The 14,525-nt window shown below is 39.4% G+C and overlaps 1 protein-coding gene and 1 non-coding gene across 4 annotated transcripts; both read right to left on the bottom strand.

Annotated features, from left to right (window-relative positions):
* Positions 1-280: 280 nt before the first annotated feature.
* LOC114154555 (nucleolysin TIA-1-like) lies at positions 281-12,914 on the bottom strand. 3 transcript variants are annotated; one of them, XM_028033752.1, is made up of 12 exons: positions 12,701-12,914; positions 11,874-11,970; positions 10,583-10,681; positions 10,168-10,222; positions 9,943-10,030; positions 8,326-8,401; positions 7,658-7,766; positions 7,476-7,571; positions 6,153-6,237; positions 5,705-5,843; positions 3,377-3,528; positions 281-1,747 (listed from the first exon to the last, which is right to left on the bottom strand). In XM_028033752.1, exons 1-12 carry the CDS (start codon positions 12,724-12,726, stop codon positions 1,609-1,611), a joined length of 1,161 nt encoding a protein of 386 aa, XP_027889553.1. In that variant the 5' UTR covers positions 12,727-12,914; the 3' UTR covers positions 281-1,608. The 3 variants fall into 3 exon arrangements, with proteins under 3 accessions (XP_027889553.1, XP_027889551.1, XP_027889552.1); XM_028033750.1 differs by lacking the exon at positions 281-1,747 and having other exon boundaries at positions 2,744-3,528; XM_028033751.1 differs by lacking the exon at positions 281-1,747 and having other exon boundaries at positions 2,744-3,525.
* Positions 12,915-13,248: 334 nt separating this feature from the next.
* Positions 13,249-13,319, bottom strand: trnag-ccc (transfer RNA glycine (anticodon CCC)). Its single transcript has one exon. It is a non-coding gene; the product is annotated as a tRNA-Gly (tRNA).
* Positions 13,320-14,525: the final 1,206 nt, after the last annotated feature.

Genomic DNA, 14,525 nt, shown 5'->3' with positions numbered 1-14,525 from the left:
CTTTGGGTTTTATTTGTAAACCCTCACTTGCTTTTTTTCACTGTACATTTCTGAATGGGCTTGTGCTCGTCTGTCACAGAAAATCCCAACGAAGTTCGGTTTGGACAAGTGAAGCGATTTAAAGGTTTCAAATGCTTTTGAGATTTTTGAATTTTGAACGATGTCGGGTGCCGCTTGTCTGTTCGATCAGTCAAAAAGGTGGGGGAAAAAGGTGCAAATTGATATTTGTTCAGCAAGGATAATCATTCTCTTGGAGGAAAAAATCCAAAACAAACAGTGGTATATGTGTATTAGCATTTTAATTGGACAAAGCAAAGAAAGAAAAAAAAAAGAGAAAACATCGATTACAGTAGCAGAGTCAACAGTTATCAGGGCTGAACAACTTTCTGAACAAAAACAAAAATATATATATAAAGGGCTTGAAAATGTCTGTAGGCACTGCCTAATTAAAAAGTGTTTAGTCAGCTAAAAGAAACCAGCTCTGTAAGGCAACAGTTACGATGTAGGCCTCCCCAAGTCTCTGGCAAAAATGAGCGAGAGTAAAGGTTGAATCCACTCAGTTTCAATATAAAATACTGGGATTTCAATAGATATTAAAAAAAACAAAAAGAAAAATCAGCTTCGAACATACATATTCACCTTTTAACATTTGAACTCTGTTAGATTTAAGTATGCACTGCATGGCAATGCCGTCTTATCCCTGCCAGGAAGAACTGTGTTCACTGTACCAGTGTCACGTTTAAACAGCGCCACTCTGCTACGTACAATGTTGCCGTTAACCGTTGAATTATCAAAACCGAACTGAAAGCAAAGCACCCACAGTTAACAGTAGCAATTGTTTTGTTTTTTTTTTGTTCATTTTCTTTTTTTTTTAATGCATACATCGTTTCCAAATGAGTCAATAGATGGTTATTTACACATGGCGAGAAGGATTTGAGGCTGTCAGGGGGGAAAAAAAGGAGGAAGAAGAAAAGGAATCCAGAAAGGAAACGCTCCTTGAAAGCAAATGCGTCTGCCGAGTATGGGGGGGGAGGAGCTGTGCAATATTTACCTGCCCTTACGGAGAAACAGCAGTGGTAACAATCCCTGCAATTGATTTTTATCCAATAATTTAAAAAAAAAAAAAATCTCAAATAAGTCAGTTCACAAATTAGAGTGGGTTGATTCCAACACAAGAAGAAAAAGACGAAAAAAAAAATCCACCTTTTAGTGGCCGTCAAAGAAACGATGTGAAAATGGAAGAATTTGTAAAATCCTGGGGGACAAATAAAAACATTTCAAAAGTTTCTTCTTTACATTTTTGTACTCATTTACAGTTAAAAAGGTAAGAGCCCTGGCCAGTCTTTCCCCACCACTAGTGGGCGCTCCCCGGCTCGCGTTACCCCACCCCTCCCCTCCCCCGCCCAGTTCCCCCCAATGAGAATCCATTTACATTTCACAGATGTCGACCTTCCCCTCCCCCGTTAGGTTCCACATCCCGTTAAGAGTCTTTAAGTCCTGCCGCAAACCGGGAAGGAGGACTTTAAACATCCCCCGCCCACACACAGGGCGCCGTGCAGCCAATCAAACGGGCCGGATCGCTGACAAACCTCCCGCCCTGCCCACCTATCAGTGCGTGGGGTATCCTGTGGCTCCCATACCGGGCTGGTTGGCTAGCATACTCCCATTCAATCCCTGTGTGGGCTCCATTACCCCACCGTTACTGATGGCGCTCATGCCAGTCCACCCAGCACTGGCCGGTAAGTGACTGCAAAAGAAGAGGAACAGAGAGAGAGAGAGAGGCAGAGAAAGACAAAATGCCAGCAGGTTAGAAGTGACGAGGCGAAAGGGAGCTAACAGGACGCTGTGCACTGGAGTTACTGGAATTTAAAACAGGCTATAGAGACAGGAAGGTGAAGGTGAGGAAGGCTGGATTAATAAAAAACAGAAAAAAAAAAGCTTGCAACAAAATTAAATAGAAGTACAGAAAGAGAAGGTTTCACTGGATGGGTGGACAAGCAGACAAAAAGCAAACGGGCTTAAAGCTGTAAAATGTAACCCTTATAAGAAACAGATTTATGGTTTTTGAAACTGCTGTTTTGTCGTGACAGTACGGTATGAGATCATCTTTTAAAAAAATACAATTATATATATATAAAGAAGCTTCTCTACCTTCTCCCAGTACCAACTACGAACAACCAATCAGAGCCAGGAGGCGGATCTTAGCGCTGTCAATCACTTTCCGTATAGCATGACAGTCAACAAATTGTTTTCCTACAGCTAAGTTGTTTGTCTGCCATTCAGCAGCGGATACATTAAATTGATTGACAGCACCAAGACCCTCCCCCTGGCTCTGATTGGTTGTTTTTGGTCGGGAGCGGTGCATTGATCGCTCTGGGAGGAGGTGGAGGAGATATTTTCTTTTCACAGATTATCCGTTTCATATTATACCGTCACAACGTATTGACAGTTTTAGTGAATACATAAACATTTTTACAGAAGTTACAAACTACAGCTTTAAAACGCCAAGTTAAATAATCCGTTCCATCGCCGCAGTCCTGACAAACATGGCCTCTTTTCACACCATGAAGTCTTCAGCCGGCGCGCCTCACTCAAACGAGATCAGGTTAAATCCCATCCACCGGAAAGTAAAGCTATTCTTAAACGTTCAAGAGATTTCTACTTCAAGTTTCAAGTGGAAACAGATTTTCACAGGAACTTAAATATTTCTATTCACCTTCGAGTGGGATCAATTAATACAAGCTTAGACTTTCAGCTTCTCCTTTATTATTATCGAGTGCACAAGGCACTGCACATAGGACATCTAAAAACACAAAACTCCATGACATTCATATCCAGACCAAGTCAGGGAAAGAAAAAAAAAAAAAAAAACATAGCAATGAAATAAAGAAATGAATGGTATGAATGGACATAAACAACAACAACAGCTTTAAAGGACAGTCCTGACTAACGAATTATTTTAAACTCTCGTCAAGTTGCATGATAAATCTTTTTTCATTTCTATTTTTAAGCTGCTTTCTTAGAATTTAGTTGTGGGAACAAAGTGGGGGGGAGAAGCAAAATTGGAACTGAAACATTTTTGGAATAAACTTATTGAAAGAGAAAGTGATGAGCTGTCCACAGGGAGCAGGGCTACAACACGAACGTGTTCAGGCGGGTTAGATCTCAGTTCAGACGGGGGTCGAGGTGTGTGCTCGATTCTTAATCTTCTAGAAAAAGGTGAGGAAGGGAAGTCAAGAGGGAGCAGGGGAGGTGCCGGGTGATACTGCTCCCTCTTGTGGCCAGAGCTGGTTCTTGCTTGAAGGTGAAGTCCTGTGGTTGCTGAAGTAGGAGAAGGCGGTGAAGAGCAGCCCCCGCTGCCCACCGTGCTACTTACTTAAAGCCCTGCTGGTTCCAGGCCTGGCCGTAGACGCCGTAGGTGGGGACCTGCCACCCGTTGGGGACGTACTGGCTGATCTGGGGCCCGTTGCCGTACCACTGGCCCCACTGGTTGTAGGGCTGGGCTGCGGCGAAGCCAATCTTGTTCTGCTTCAGGGGTTAAAAGCAGACAAGGACGTCTTGAGTGCGGATTCCTGCAGCACTCCAAGCATCCACACACTTCCTACAGCAGGGTTTCTGCCAACTCAAGTTAAAATCTCTTTAAGGCAATAATGAATGGACATTGAGACGCACACCACCACAGAAATGTACAAACTTTGTCCAGACACCTGGAAATACATTTGCATTTATCCTTGATAGACACAAAAACAGCTACCTAGTTAGCAGCGGTATGTTGGCAGCGAGTTACATAAAGCTTCAATAACCCACAAAAAAAAATTAAAATCTGAAAAACACAGAAATAGTCTCCTACACAACCAAAAAGCATGCACTTTCTGAAGAGCAAGTTTCCTGCTCGTACAGCGTGTAAAACCAGCTGACCAAACATGCTGGAGACCAGCTTGGGTTTCTGGGTGACGGGGTTGTTGCTAGGGGAGGGGTAGTGTCTGCTGATTTGTAACGTTACATCCTTGGAGGTTTTTGAAATGGCTCTTTTTTTAAGACACCAAACAACATTAACTTAGTGCCAAAAGCTGGTGGGGGGTTTTGTAAGATGTTTTAGGAACAGTAGAAACACACATGGACATACCAAAAACTTGCAAAATGTGAAATAGGCATGACACTTCCCCTTTAAGGGTGCCGAGACATCCTGTACATTTCTGTTTATATTTTGTTACTTGAGAAAAAAAATTTAAAACATCTAAATTGGAACCCTGTAAGGGTTTTCTAGTACAACTGAAACGCACATTTTCACTTCGTAGCCAGTGAGAATTCAAGAGTAATACGTAGCAGTAATTTATAACAAGCATCTCAAGCCATTTTACAGGGCAAATTAGTCCAATTTATATCCAGTCTAATTCAAGCCAAAGTTGTCTTATTTAGCCCAATTCAAATGCAGTTTGATTCAGAATTACATCAAACAACAAAACAAAGTCAATCCAATCTATTTAAAAACTGAATTGACACAAACAGCAGAGTTAGGTTTAGAGCAATCCTTTGTTTCATCGACACGTCCGACTGGATTTACGTTAAAGGAGCAGTATTATGTATTTTCCAGCCATATACTGTCATTTTATAGCACACTCAAGTAACTGTTACCTACAGTTGTTATAATGATTCTAAATGTATATCAAATATGACTTAAAATAAATTTTACTTCATAATTAAACGCCTTGAAATAGGGCGTATGTCTCTTTAAGAATCTCTTGCTCTTTTTGAAACTCTGCCTTCAGGAAGTCATCACAACATGGCTCCTCTATTCACCTTTTATCAATGTTTTGGATAAAAACATTGATATAATCTCATCTGATGTGTAGATCCACCAGGTGTTTGCTAATTGCTGCAGGCTGAGTAGGAGAGCTGAATGGTTGCCATGGGAGATTCAAGGATGTATGTCAAACATATATGACATAATCAAGACAACACTCTGTAGGTATGTTTTTGATGAAGGAATATCATAACATGACATTAAGCTGAAAAAAGTCTATTTTACATGATACTGGCCCTTTAAATTTTATACAACCAGAGACTTGACCCTGAGAAAAACTGTGGAGGGAGCTAAAGCCAGCAAAACAGCAACAATGAAGCCATGATGGGTTTTTTTGTCTTTTTTCTTTTCCACTCTGTTTCTCTTAAATTTCCAATGTAAACTGAAGAAGGAAACAAGAAACAAAGTCGGACTACAATTGCAGTGAAGAACCTTCAGAATTAAACATTTGAACTTTTGATGTTAATCCTGATGCTGCCACCTCCTGGTGTGATGTGGATATTACAGTGTCCTGCAAACTGTAGATGCTGGGGTTTTGTTTTTTTTGGGGGGTGGAGGGGTTAACCCCGCAGGAAAAAATATCAGTTTGTACAAATATAAAATTGCTGAACTTGTATGCCGATATCAAATTGGGCAAAAAGATAAACTGACAGGAAAACATGGAGCAGATAAAACCAGAGCCAGTTTAACCCCACAACTGCACGGCTCATAATTGCTAGTCCTGTTACTGTAAATGCTAGCTTGTGTAAAACATCACATACAGTGACTGATTACACAGACATTGACCACAATAATCACTGCTTACGCTAAAGGAACAAGGTAAATTTAGACCGTCAGTCTATACTGTGGCTGCAAACAAATCGTCCACTAACAGACGCTGCCCATCTGCAGCAGCCTTACCTGGGGCATGGACACCTGCTGCATGGAGTTCATCATGTCTGGCGTCTCTTTACCCCAGTAGCACTTCACCATGTGGCCCTCGATTGAAGAACCATTGACGGAGACGATGGCATGGGCCGCTGATTCGTGGGAGTTAAACCTAAACACACAACAGTTGGACAAATGGAAAAGCCATTTGGATAAATGCTTATTCACTAAGGATAAAAAAAAAATAACAATTAAAAAAAAAAACAAGAAGTCACAGAGATCAGAAAGGCCAAATGCTCTCAGTCAGAACAGAGACACTGCTTTGTATACAACTAATCAGTCCAAGCTGCAGCAGAAACCTGAAAAACCTGTTCCAGGTCTGATTTGAAAAAGCTGTAATAAAGTATCGTCTCTCCGCTTGGAGAGCTGTCTACATTGTAGAGTGTAGAACCTCTTCTACATTCTCCTAAACTCCACATACCTCACAAATGAATAGCCTTTATCTGGAAAAACTCTGACTTCCATGATCTGTCCGAATGGAGAGAAGGTCTGTCTCATCAGTTGCTCTGGAAACGAAGCAGAAAGGAGCATCAATGACTCAGATCTGGGGGTCAAAGGGTCATGAAATAATCACTAACTGGGGTCTAGATAAATTGTATTCATTGGTGAAAATTGTTTTAGTTTCTAGATGCTCCCAAAATGTTAGTGATGTCATTTCCTCAGACTTGTTTAACTTGAAGTTTTCCTGGTTTATTTTTATATTCTTGTTTCAAACAGCATTTTGTCAGGATGCGCTGATTTTATTTTATTTTTTAAATAATGAATTTGATTAAACTAGCTTTTAATCGGGGATTGCAGCTCTAATTTAACGACCAGAACAGATGTTGGTTTCCCAAACAGAGTAGTTCAAATTCAAAAGGGAAATTAAATGTTTCAACTCAATTCAAGATTGTTCAAAGAATTATTGTAAATGGTGAAAACTCTGGGAAGGACAGATCTCCTGTAGCAGTCTGTATTACAACTTATTTGAAAAAGCCTCTAACTAAAGATAATGCTTTTCTACAATAGTCTCATAAAAGACTGAAAAAGGCCCCTTATTAAAAATACATAAGACCTCTGGAAAAAGAAAAAAAACTAATTCTGACATTAAAAGTGATAATTCTGAGAAATTTTTCTTTCTTCTTTAGTGGCCCTAAACCTCTTCTACATTCTCCTAAACATAAAGAAGTAACTTAAATATCCATATTCAAAAAGTATTTTTAAATACCTCTTTGGACTTTATATGTCCAAAGAGGATTTTTTCTTACAAATTCGTGGGAGTTAAACCTAAACACAAAACAGTGTTCAGGTTTAAACACCAACAGGAAAATCAAACAAATCTAATTTCAAGAGAAACTGGGCACCGCTGCACCGATTCGTTCTGCATGTTACCAAGGATCAGGATAAAGTCGCAGAATTTTATGTTATCATTATCACAGCTGATCTACAGATCGCTCTTCATCATTCTGAAACACTTCTGAATTTGAATTGTGATGCACCACAATTATACAACTTATTGACATATAATAAGAGATATTAGTGCGCAGAAGAGCTTTATTTTGACCAGTATCAGTTTACAAACCCTTAAAAAACTCGATCTGATGAGTCTTGCTTGTCAAAACTCTTCAAAAACGTGAACAAGAATGATTAAAACATCGTCTACAAAGCATAAACTATGGAGATTATAGCCACAACTTTACTCCCAGTGTGAATTGCTACTAAAAAGAAAAAAACGGCAGCGACATAAACTGTGGTGTTTGCCCACCTGTGAGTCCTGTGCTGACCCCACCACAATATACGGTGCAGTTACTGGGGCTGGACTGGCTCATGACATCATCAAAGGATAGGTGCTTGGAGTTATCTGGCGGGGCGAATGTCACACGTTACTGATAATCCGCCGGTTCAACACAGCAGGTGATCCGAAACGGAACGACAAAATGCACTAACTCTCATAGGTGGCCTTGGGAGCAGGGGGCTTTCTTGTGGCCCAGTTGGTCCGTATCTGTCTGCCCCCTAACCACTGACCCCCCATGTGCTGGATGGCATTCTCTGCATCCTGGAAGGAACAAACAATCAGGTTATCCACTAGAGTTGCAACCAACACAAACTCGGGGTTCGTGCAAGTTTCAGAAAGTCATATTTAAGACTTTTTAGTACCAGTCTGAATGAAATTTAAGAGCAAAGAAAAGCCATAAATACAGGGGATGATTGGAGGCTCTTATGGGCAATACATTTTAAATTCTAATCAACATTTAACACTAGAACTGGTAGACATTTTAAATATCCAAAATAATTAAACAGAAACAACAAATAAAATGAATTATGAAGCTTCTAAACAAAATCGTCCTACAAAAAAAGGACAATTTTGTCCAAAGGACCAGACTGAGAACTTCAACCAACTAGTTTTTGGTAGAAAGAGCAAAAAACTATAAACCATGCAAATGGAAATAGAGCTTGTTTTAATTTATCCTGGGATTTAATTGATTTATTGCGACAGGCCTAACCCTGCTTACCACAAAGTTTTGTATAACAGCTTTGCTCGGGTACATTTTATTAGTCTAGCAACAACGCTGACAATCTACAGTGGTAATGACAACACAATAGTGTTTTCTTACCCATTTATTGAAGAAAGACACAAAGCCGTAGCCTTTAGATTTCCCTGTAGCCATATCTTTCACGACGCGAGCATCCCTGTTGACAAAGAACACAACCCCTTAACAAACCTGTAGCAGGCACTGCACACCACTGTTACACACATAAACCACAAAAAAACGACAAAACTATATGTGGAACATTAGTTATTTATTGTAACGATGCTTCTTGGCAATAAATGCTCATTTTCACCAAATGGTGCAGCATTAGTGGGTGGAGCAGCAGAGAGTGAGGGCTGCACCGGTTACAAATCTCAATCAATCGACTCTTGTTGGGTTTTATTTGCTGGATTAGATTGAAGTTTAAAGGGGCAGTGTTGTGTGTTTTCCACATAATGCATACAACTCATTTATTCAGTAGTGTTGCATCTCCTCCTGATAGTGGTCACACACTGCTGTGGGACAACATCCCATTCTTTAATTAGCGTTTCCACCAGTTGCCCAGCATGGGGCGCTGGTCTTTCTGACATGAGCAGAGATGCTTGATGGTGTTAAGGTCATTCCATCCTCTTTGGTCCCAAGTTATGGAGATAATCTCTGATAAAACTCCCTCTGTGAGTCACTTTGATCCCCGAGGGTGGAGATAAACGATTGGCACTGGCTGCAAAAGCTCATTCCTGTCTCTCTCAGCACTGAGACTTCCTCTAATGATGACCGACCTCGTTTTTCCAGTTAGGCAGATGCTAATCTACACCATCACACTGCCTACGTTATAAGACGTTTGTGCCTTGTTTTTAATGAGAACAAGGCACAAACTCATTTTCCTTACAAGTGTGACACCAGTTACGGGTGGAATAAACTGGTTTTCCAAAGGTACAAGGCTTATCACAAACCCAACCAATTTTTATGAAATCCCCCAACTCTACCAAGAAGAGTGATCAATTATATAAAGATGAGTGCTCAAGGTGTGACCAGCTGACCAACATTTATTCCAGTATTTGTGAGGGTGGATGTATAAATTTGAGTATAGGCCTGTTATGATTACAAATCCCAAAAATGATTGTGATAAATGACAATATTGTTGTTTTGAGACCATTTTTAAGTAATGTAATAATAACGGTATAAACAACAAAAGTTTGCCCTCTCAAAGATCAGTAAACTTTGATTTTGTAAACATTCAACACTGGAACTGGAAGATTATTTTTTTTAATTAAAAATAACTAAAAACAATAAAGAAAACAGAAATAAAAACCACACACAACCAAAACCAGAAATTAAGTAGATTACGCAGTCTCTAAGCAAAATTGGTTTTCTTTTTTTATATATATATAAATATATATATTAAAAATGTTTTTAAAATAAACTCCTTTTAGTCCATCTATTAAATTGTAATTTGTTGCAACAGATTTATTTGAATATATCCAAATTACACATACTGTTTAAACATGCATGTGTAATTTGGACTCTGCTTGGGTTTAAATTAAAAAAAATTCTGAATTGTGTGGGGGGTTTTTTAAATCTCAAATATAAGTTATATTAGCCGGGAAGGAATAAATGCTGTGCTGCTTTCTGGCGTTACAGCAGTCTGTCCCTCAGTCCATTTCTATAAAACCCACAATCAATTTCAGGCTCTGTACTTACGATATCCTGCCAAAAGGGGCGAAGGCAGCTTTGACGTCTTCTGTTGTTATTTCTGGACTGAGGTCTCCGACGAAGACATGAAAGTGATCTGGAAGGGCAAAACGGTTTAGAGGTTAGTCCTTCTAGCTTCCACACATATCAAGTTTCTCCACAGAACAACATAAACACTAGATAATCTGGTCACAACAAAACAATTTTTTGTAGTCATTATTAGTAGTTACTTACTACTTGTGTCTTTTTTCTGGCTGGATGGTGTTGTGGCCCAGTTGACTTTGACCTCCTGCAGACAGCAGAGAGCACAAGGCGGGGCGTGTTTAAATAAAATGTAAATAAACGACATTACATTAAAGATGGACAAAAACAATTCAATTTGAACACGCCTTGGAACTTCAAGAAGCTCTTACTGGAATAAAATGTTAAACGTCTACTTCACTGTTCTTACCAACTCACATTACACCAAATTACATCAAAATCATTTTGGACAGATCCAACCTGACAGGTTTGGATGCAACACTCATAATTCAAACAAACAGAACAGATTCACGCGTTCTGTATGATGTATCTAGATTTCATTTCTCTTTTGGAGCGCCCACAGACCCGACTCCCCATCCCCACTCACCCTGTAGATACGATAGCTTACCTTACCCAATATTTTCCTTCCATTCATGGCCGCCAATGAGGCAGCAGCATGCCTGTGATCATAGAACTCCACAAAGCAGTATGGATCATTTCCAGCCGTCTGTCAATAGTAAAATAATACTAATCATAAGTTAACAGTTTAATTATGTGTAAAACACACCACACTGCTGCCTGGTGTGTCAGTGATGAGTTTATACTAGAGATGCACCAAGAAATCAGCCGCTGACAGAAAACGATCAATCTGACCCTGAATGGTGATCAACCCGTTAGAATATTTTTGAAATCCTATTGTTTTTCTAAGCAGTAAATGCACCACACCAACGCATCTATGCTGCACTGATTTTCAGCATCAGTAGCCGTGTTTTTCCATTAAACTTAAAATTGCACCATCTGACATTTGGAAAATAAATTTGCTTAATGGAAACACAGTAATTCAAAACAAACTCACATTTCTCAATTTAAAGTTTTGGCGTTAGGATGAGGTGGTTGTTTTTTTTTTGTTTGTTTTTTTATGTATACTGTTTAATGGAAATACAGAAGTTGCGAAATTGTGTTTCTTTATGACTTTAGCAGAATATCAACAAACTTTTGTAAAGGCAACAAAGCTAGTGATTTATTTGAGTTGGAGGGAGATACCAGCTGATAAAAGGAAAAGTCAACGTGCTGCAACACAGGTGCTCCGTTTTATCAATTTGAAAGGAACGGTCCTATTTGTCATGAAACAAACAACATTTAGGATCCTGCCAGTGTTTTGGAAACCTCGCGGTTGAGAGTCCACCAGCTGTATAGGAAATACACACTGAGAATTAAGTTTACAGTTAGTAAGGCTAACCATGGCTATAAGGAATTATAGCCGTGGTTAGCTATAATTTGCAGAGCTGCGTAACACCAGCACACATTGGGTGATTGTTCCCTCTGCTCCACATACCAGTAATGACTCATTACAGAAATGCTGAAATCAGTAATAGTTGTATTATGTGTGTTTAATAGCCTGAAAGTTTTTCCTGTATTTTGATACACAGAGACAGTTTTGTACATGTATAAAACAATGATTTATTTCATAATGAGCGTTATGTAATTGTTAAAAGGTTTAACTTATCAGGAATTGAAAACAATGGTGTGCTAAATGAAACGGAATGGGCTAAAATCGGTACCAGCAGATCATAGTTGCAAAAGGTCAAAGTCGGAAATCGGCCTCAGGTGCACCTCTAGTATATGATGTTTTATGGATATCATGTGAGCAACATTTTGGACAGGAAATCTCAACACATGGGATGGAAAAAGTCACTTACATCATTGATCATTTTACAGCTCTTACAAGGTCCTATCTGTTGGAAGACTTGTAGAATGAGGGGCTCGGTGACATCCCTGGACAGATTTCCTACATACCTACAAGCAAAGACAGACAGAGAGAGATGGGCGAACTGAGTCCCTGTCAAACAGGAAGTAGCACGCAAACAAAGGCTAGTTCGCCGGGGTAGCCACAGACACGGCAATTTCTGATTTCAAAAGAAAAATAACAAAAATGGGGCGCTATTAAACTAAACATTAGTTTATGTTTCCACAAGCGACTGGTGAAACAGTCACCCCGGCAGTCAGGGGTGTCCGGTGCGGTCTGTGAGCGCGTTGACGTGGCTCGTCTGCCAGCTAGCTAGGCTAAAGATCGCTAACCGGTTCAAACAGGCCTCGGTTAAGTTATGGCTCAAACTATACTTTCTAAAATCTCCTTACAGTCCACACACGTCTTATCTACCCTCTTCAGACACCACAGTGGATGTAAACATTGATATGTTTTAAATAACTAAAATAAAACGGATGTCCCATCTTTAGCTAATTGCAGCAGTGCCCAGCTAGCCACTCAGTTTCGATTTAAAGTGAGTTACCGATCCGTTTATTTACACTGGAAAATAAAATCTTAATTGTGTGCGCCGGAAAATTTTAATTTGTGACTTTTTGTATGGCATACCTGATGTGAGATAATAAACAAAGGAAAAAAACGTATTGCCAGTCAAATGGCAAAGGTTTACAGCTTCCTAATTGTAACAACGTGGAAACATTTTTGCAGTAACTAGACGAAGCCTGAGCATTCCAGGACATAGACAAGGCCACAGTTACTCACAGGGTTCTAGGTTGTTCGTCGTCCATCGTTGGGGTTCAGTGGTCGAGTCCTCGAGGGGGCTTTATTCCAATGACATACAACAGGTCTGGACTGAACCCGAGAGACCAGGGGCTATATCTTCCGTTCAATGAGAAATCCGTCTCCGACTCAGGTCTCCCACACGCAGCATACAGCCCCCTCTCCGTCTGAGACAAACAATAGGAAGTTGAAGATGGCGGAGGAACGGCGTCAGCAGCGTCAGCCTAACAGCGCGCTGAAATGAAGCTAAAATCAAACCCGCACAAAGATGTGCCTTCCCTTCACATCTGTTCGGTGGCCACTGTAATTTCACACCCTGTTACCACTCACAAGATGAAACTGTGCCATTAATTGTTTCCCATGATTTATGGTATTTTTTTATTTTTATATCCAGACAAAAATAAAAATAAAAAAAAGGCGCTTTCAAGTCACGGTTGTTGGATTTGTGTGTCCTGTACATATTTTTCGAAATGAAGAGTTTTTCTGCAACATAACAAAACCATGATTCTATGTAAAGAAAAAAAAACACGTGCGCCGCCCGGGAATCGAACCCGGGTCGCAAGAATGGGAATCTTGCATGATACCACTACACCAGCGGCGCCGTCTGCTCCAACGTCACAACAAAGCGTATCCATCCTGAACATCCGGAATGGTGGTTCTGCTGTATTGTTTCAGGTTACTGATCCGACTAATGACTGAATTTGGTTTGTGCTTTTTTATAGTCATTATAAAGCTGACACATTAAGACTTTTTTAATTTTCACAGACATTTTTGGAAAAATATTAATCTAATACGATTATTAAAAGAACCTAATAGCTGTCTGTATTGTTCTTGATTGATCAATTTGTTTTCCTGGCATGAAACATGTTAACATGTTCGTGTGTATCGTGCATGTTTGCCAGGATTGCCAGTAATTATGGAGGGTCCTGTAATTTTAGGAACTCTATCAATTGATAACAGAACATTATATGATACCGGGGGAAAGTCCTTCAGCACCAGTGTTAAGATAAGTCAAGACGAGTTAGGATCAGAGCTATAAAGTAACTGATCATGAGGCATAACAGAGAAATACAGTATCAGAAAGAAACTTAAATTGAGCAATGTATTTTCTTTAACAAGTCAATATCAATATTCTTAAGGGTTGCAATTGTTACTTCTGTAGACTGTTTTTCTTTTTTATTCATTTGAGATCCACCAATAAATCAGAGTGTTTCAAGACTTGCTCATGGAGTAGCTCTTCTGTAGTTCTGAATTCAGGAGTCCAATTCCAGTATTGCTTTGTACTTATCCATATCTATCGTTGCAGAAGAAAGATAATCATCCCTGCTCCATGATAGTACCACTACCGTGTTTGACAGTGAAACCACTGCAGTGTTTAATGTGCATGTATTAGTACAAGCACACAATACTTTGCATAATAGGCCAAAAAATTTGGTTGAATCTAATCTTAGTATGTTTTTCCACATGTTTGCTGTAGTACTTTTATAGAAAACCTTAAAAGGTTTCATCTAGGTGATCTTTCTTAAAGGCTATATTTACAGAGTGGTTGTCTGATTGTTATCCTGTCAGAAAATTCTTTCCAGTTAATATATTTGCACAAAATTTTTAAACCCATGTCTTATTACACTTCACAATGCTGTATGGTGTTGTTCTATTACATAAATCCCCACTAAAATATATTTACGTTTGCAACTGACGTGTGACAAAAAAAAGTGGAAAAACATTATTTATTTTTAATTTTGTGTATGTTACATTGTCAACAGGTTATGAACAGTAATCTTTCTCAAATTCCAAATTACGTAGTTTG

This window comes from Xiphophorus couchianus, chromosome 12 (genome assembly GCF_001444195.1).
Source record: "Xiphophorus couchianus chromosome 12, X_couchianus-1.0, whole genome shotgun sequence".
In the NCBI taxonomy this organism is placed as follows: Eukaryota; Metazoa; Chordata; class Actinopteri; order Cyprinodontiformes; family Poeciliidae; genus Xiphophorus; species Xiphophorus couchianus.
The sequence above is the reverse complement of the archived record's forward strand: the minus strand, read 5'-3'. Positions and strand labels throughout refer to the sequence as shown.

Coding starts and splice junctions, on each gene's coding strand:
- LOC114154555 (XM_028033752.1), bottom strand. CDS start 12,726: ATGGACGACGAACAACCTAGAACCCT. Junction 10,682..11,873: donor GCTGTAAAATGATCAATGAT/GTAAGTGACTTT, acceptor TACTATTGACAG/ACGGCTGGAAATGATCCATA. Junction 7,572..7,657: donor TCCCAAGGCCACCTATGAGA/GTTAGTGCATTT, acceptor TCGCCCCGCCAG/ATAACTCCAAGCACCTATCC.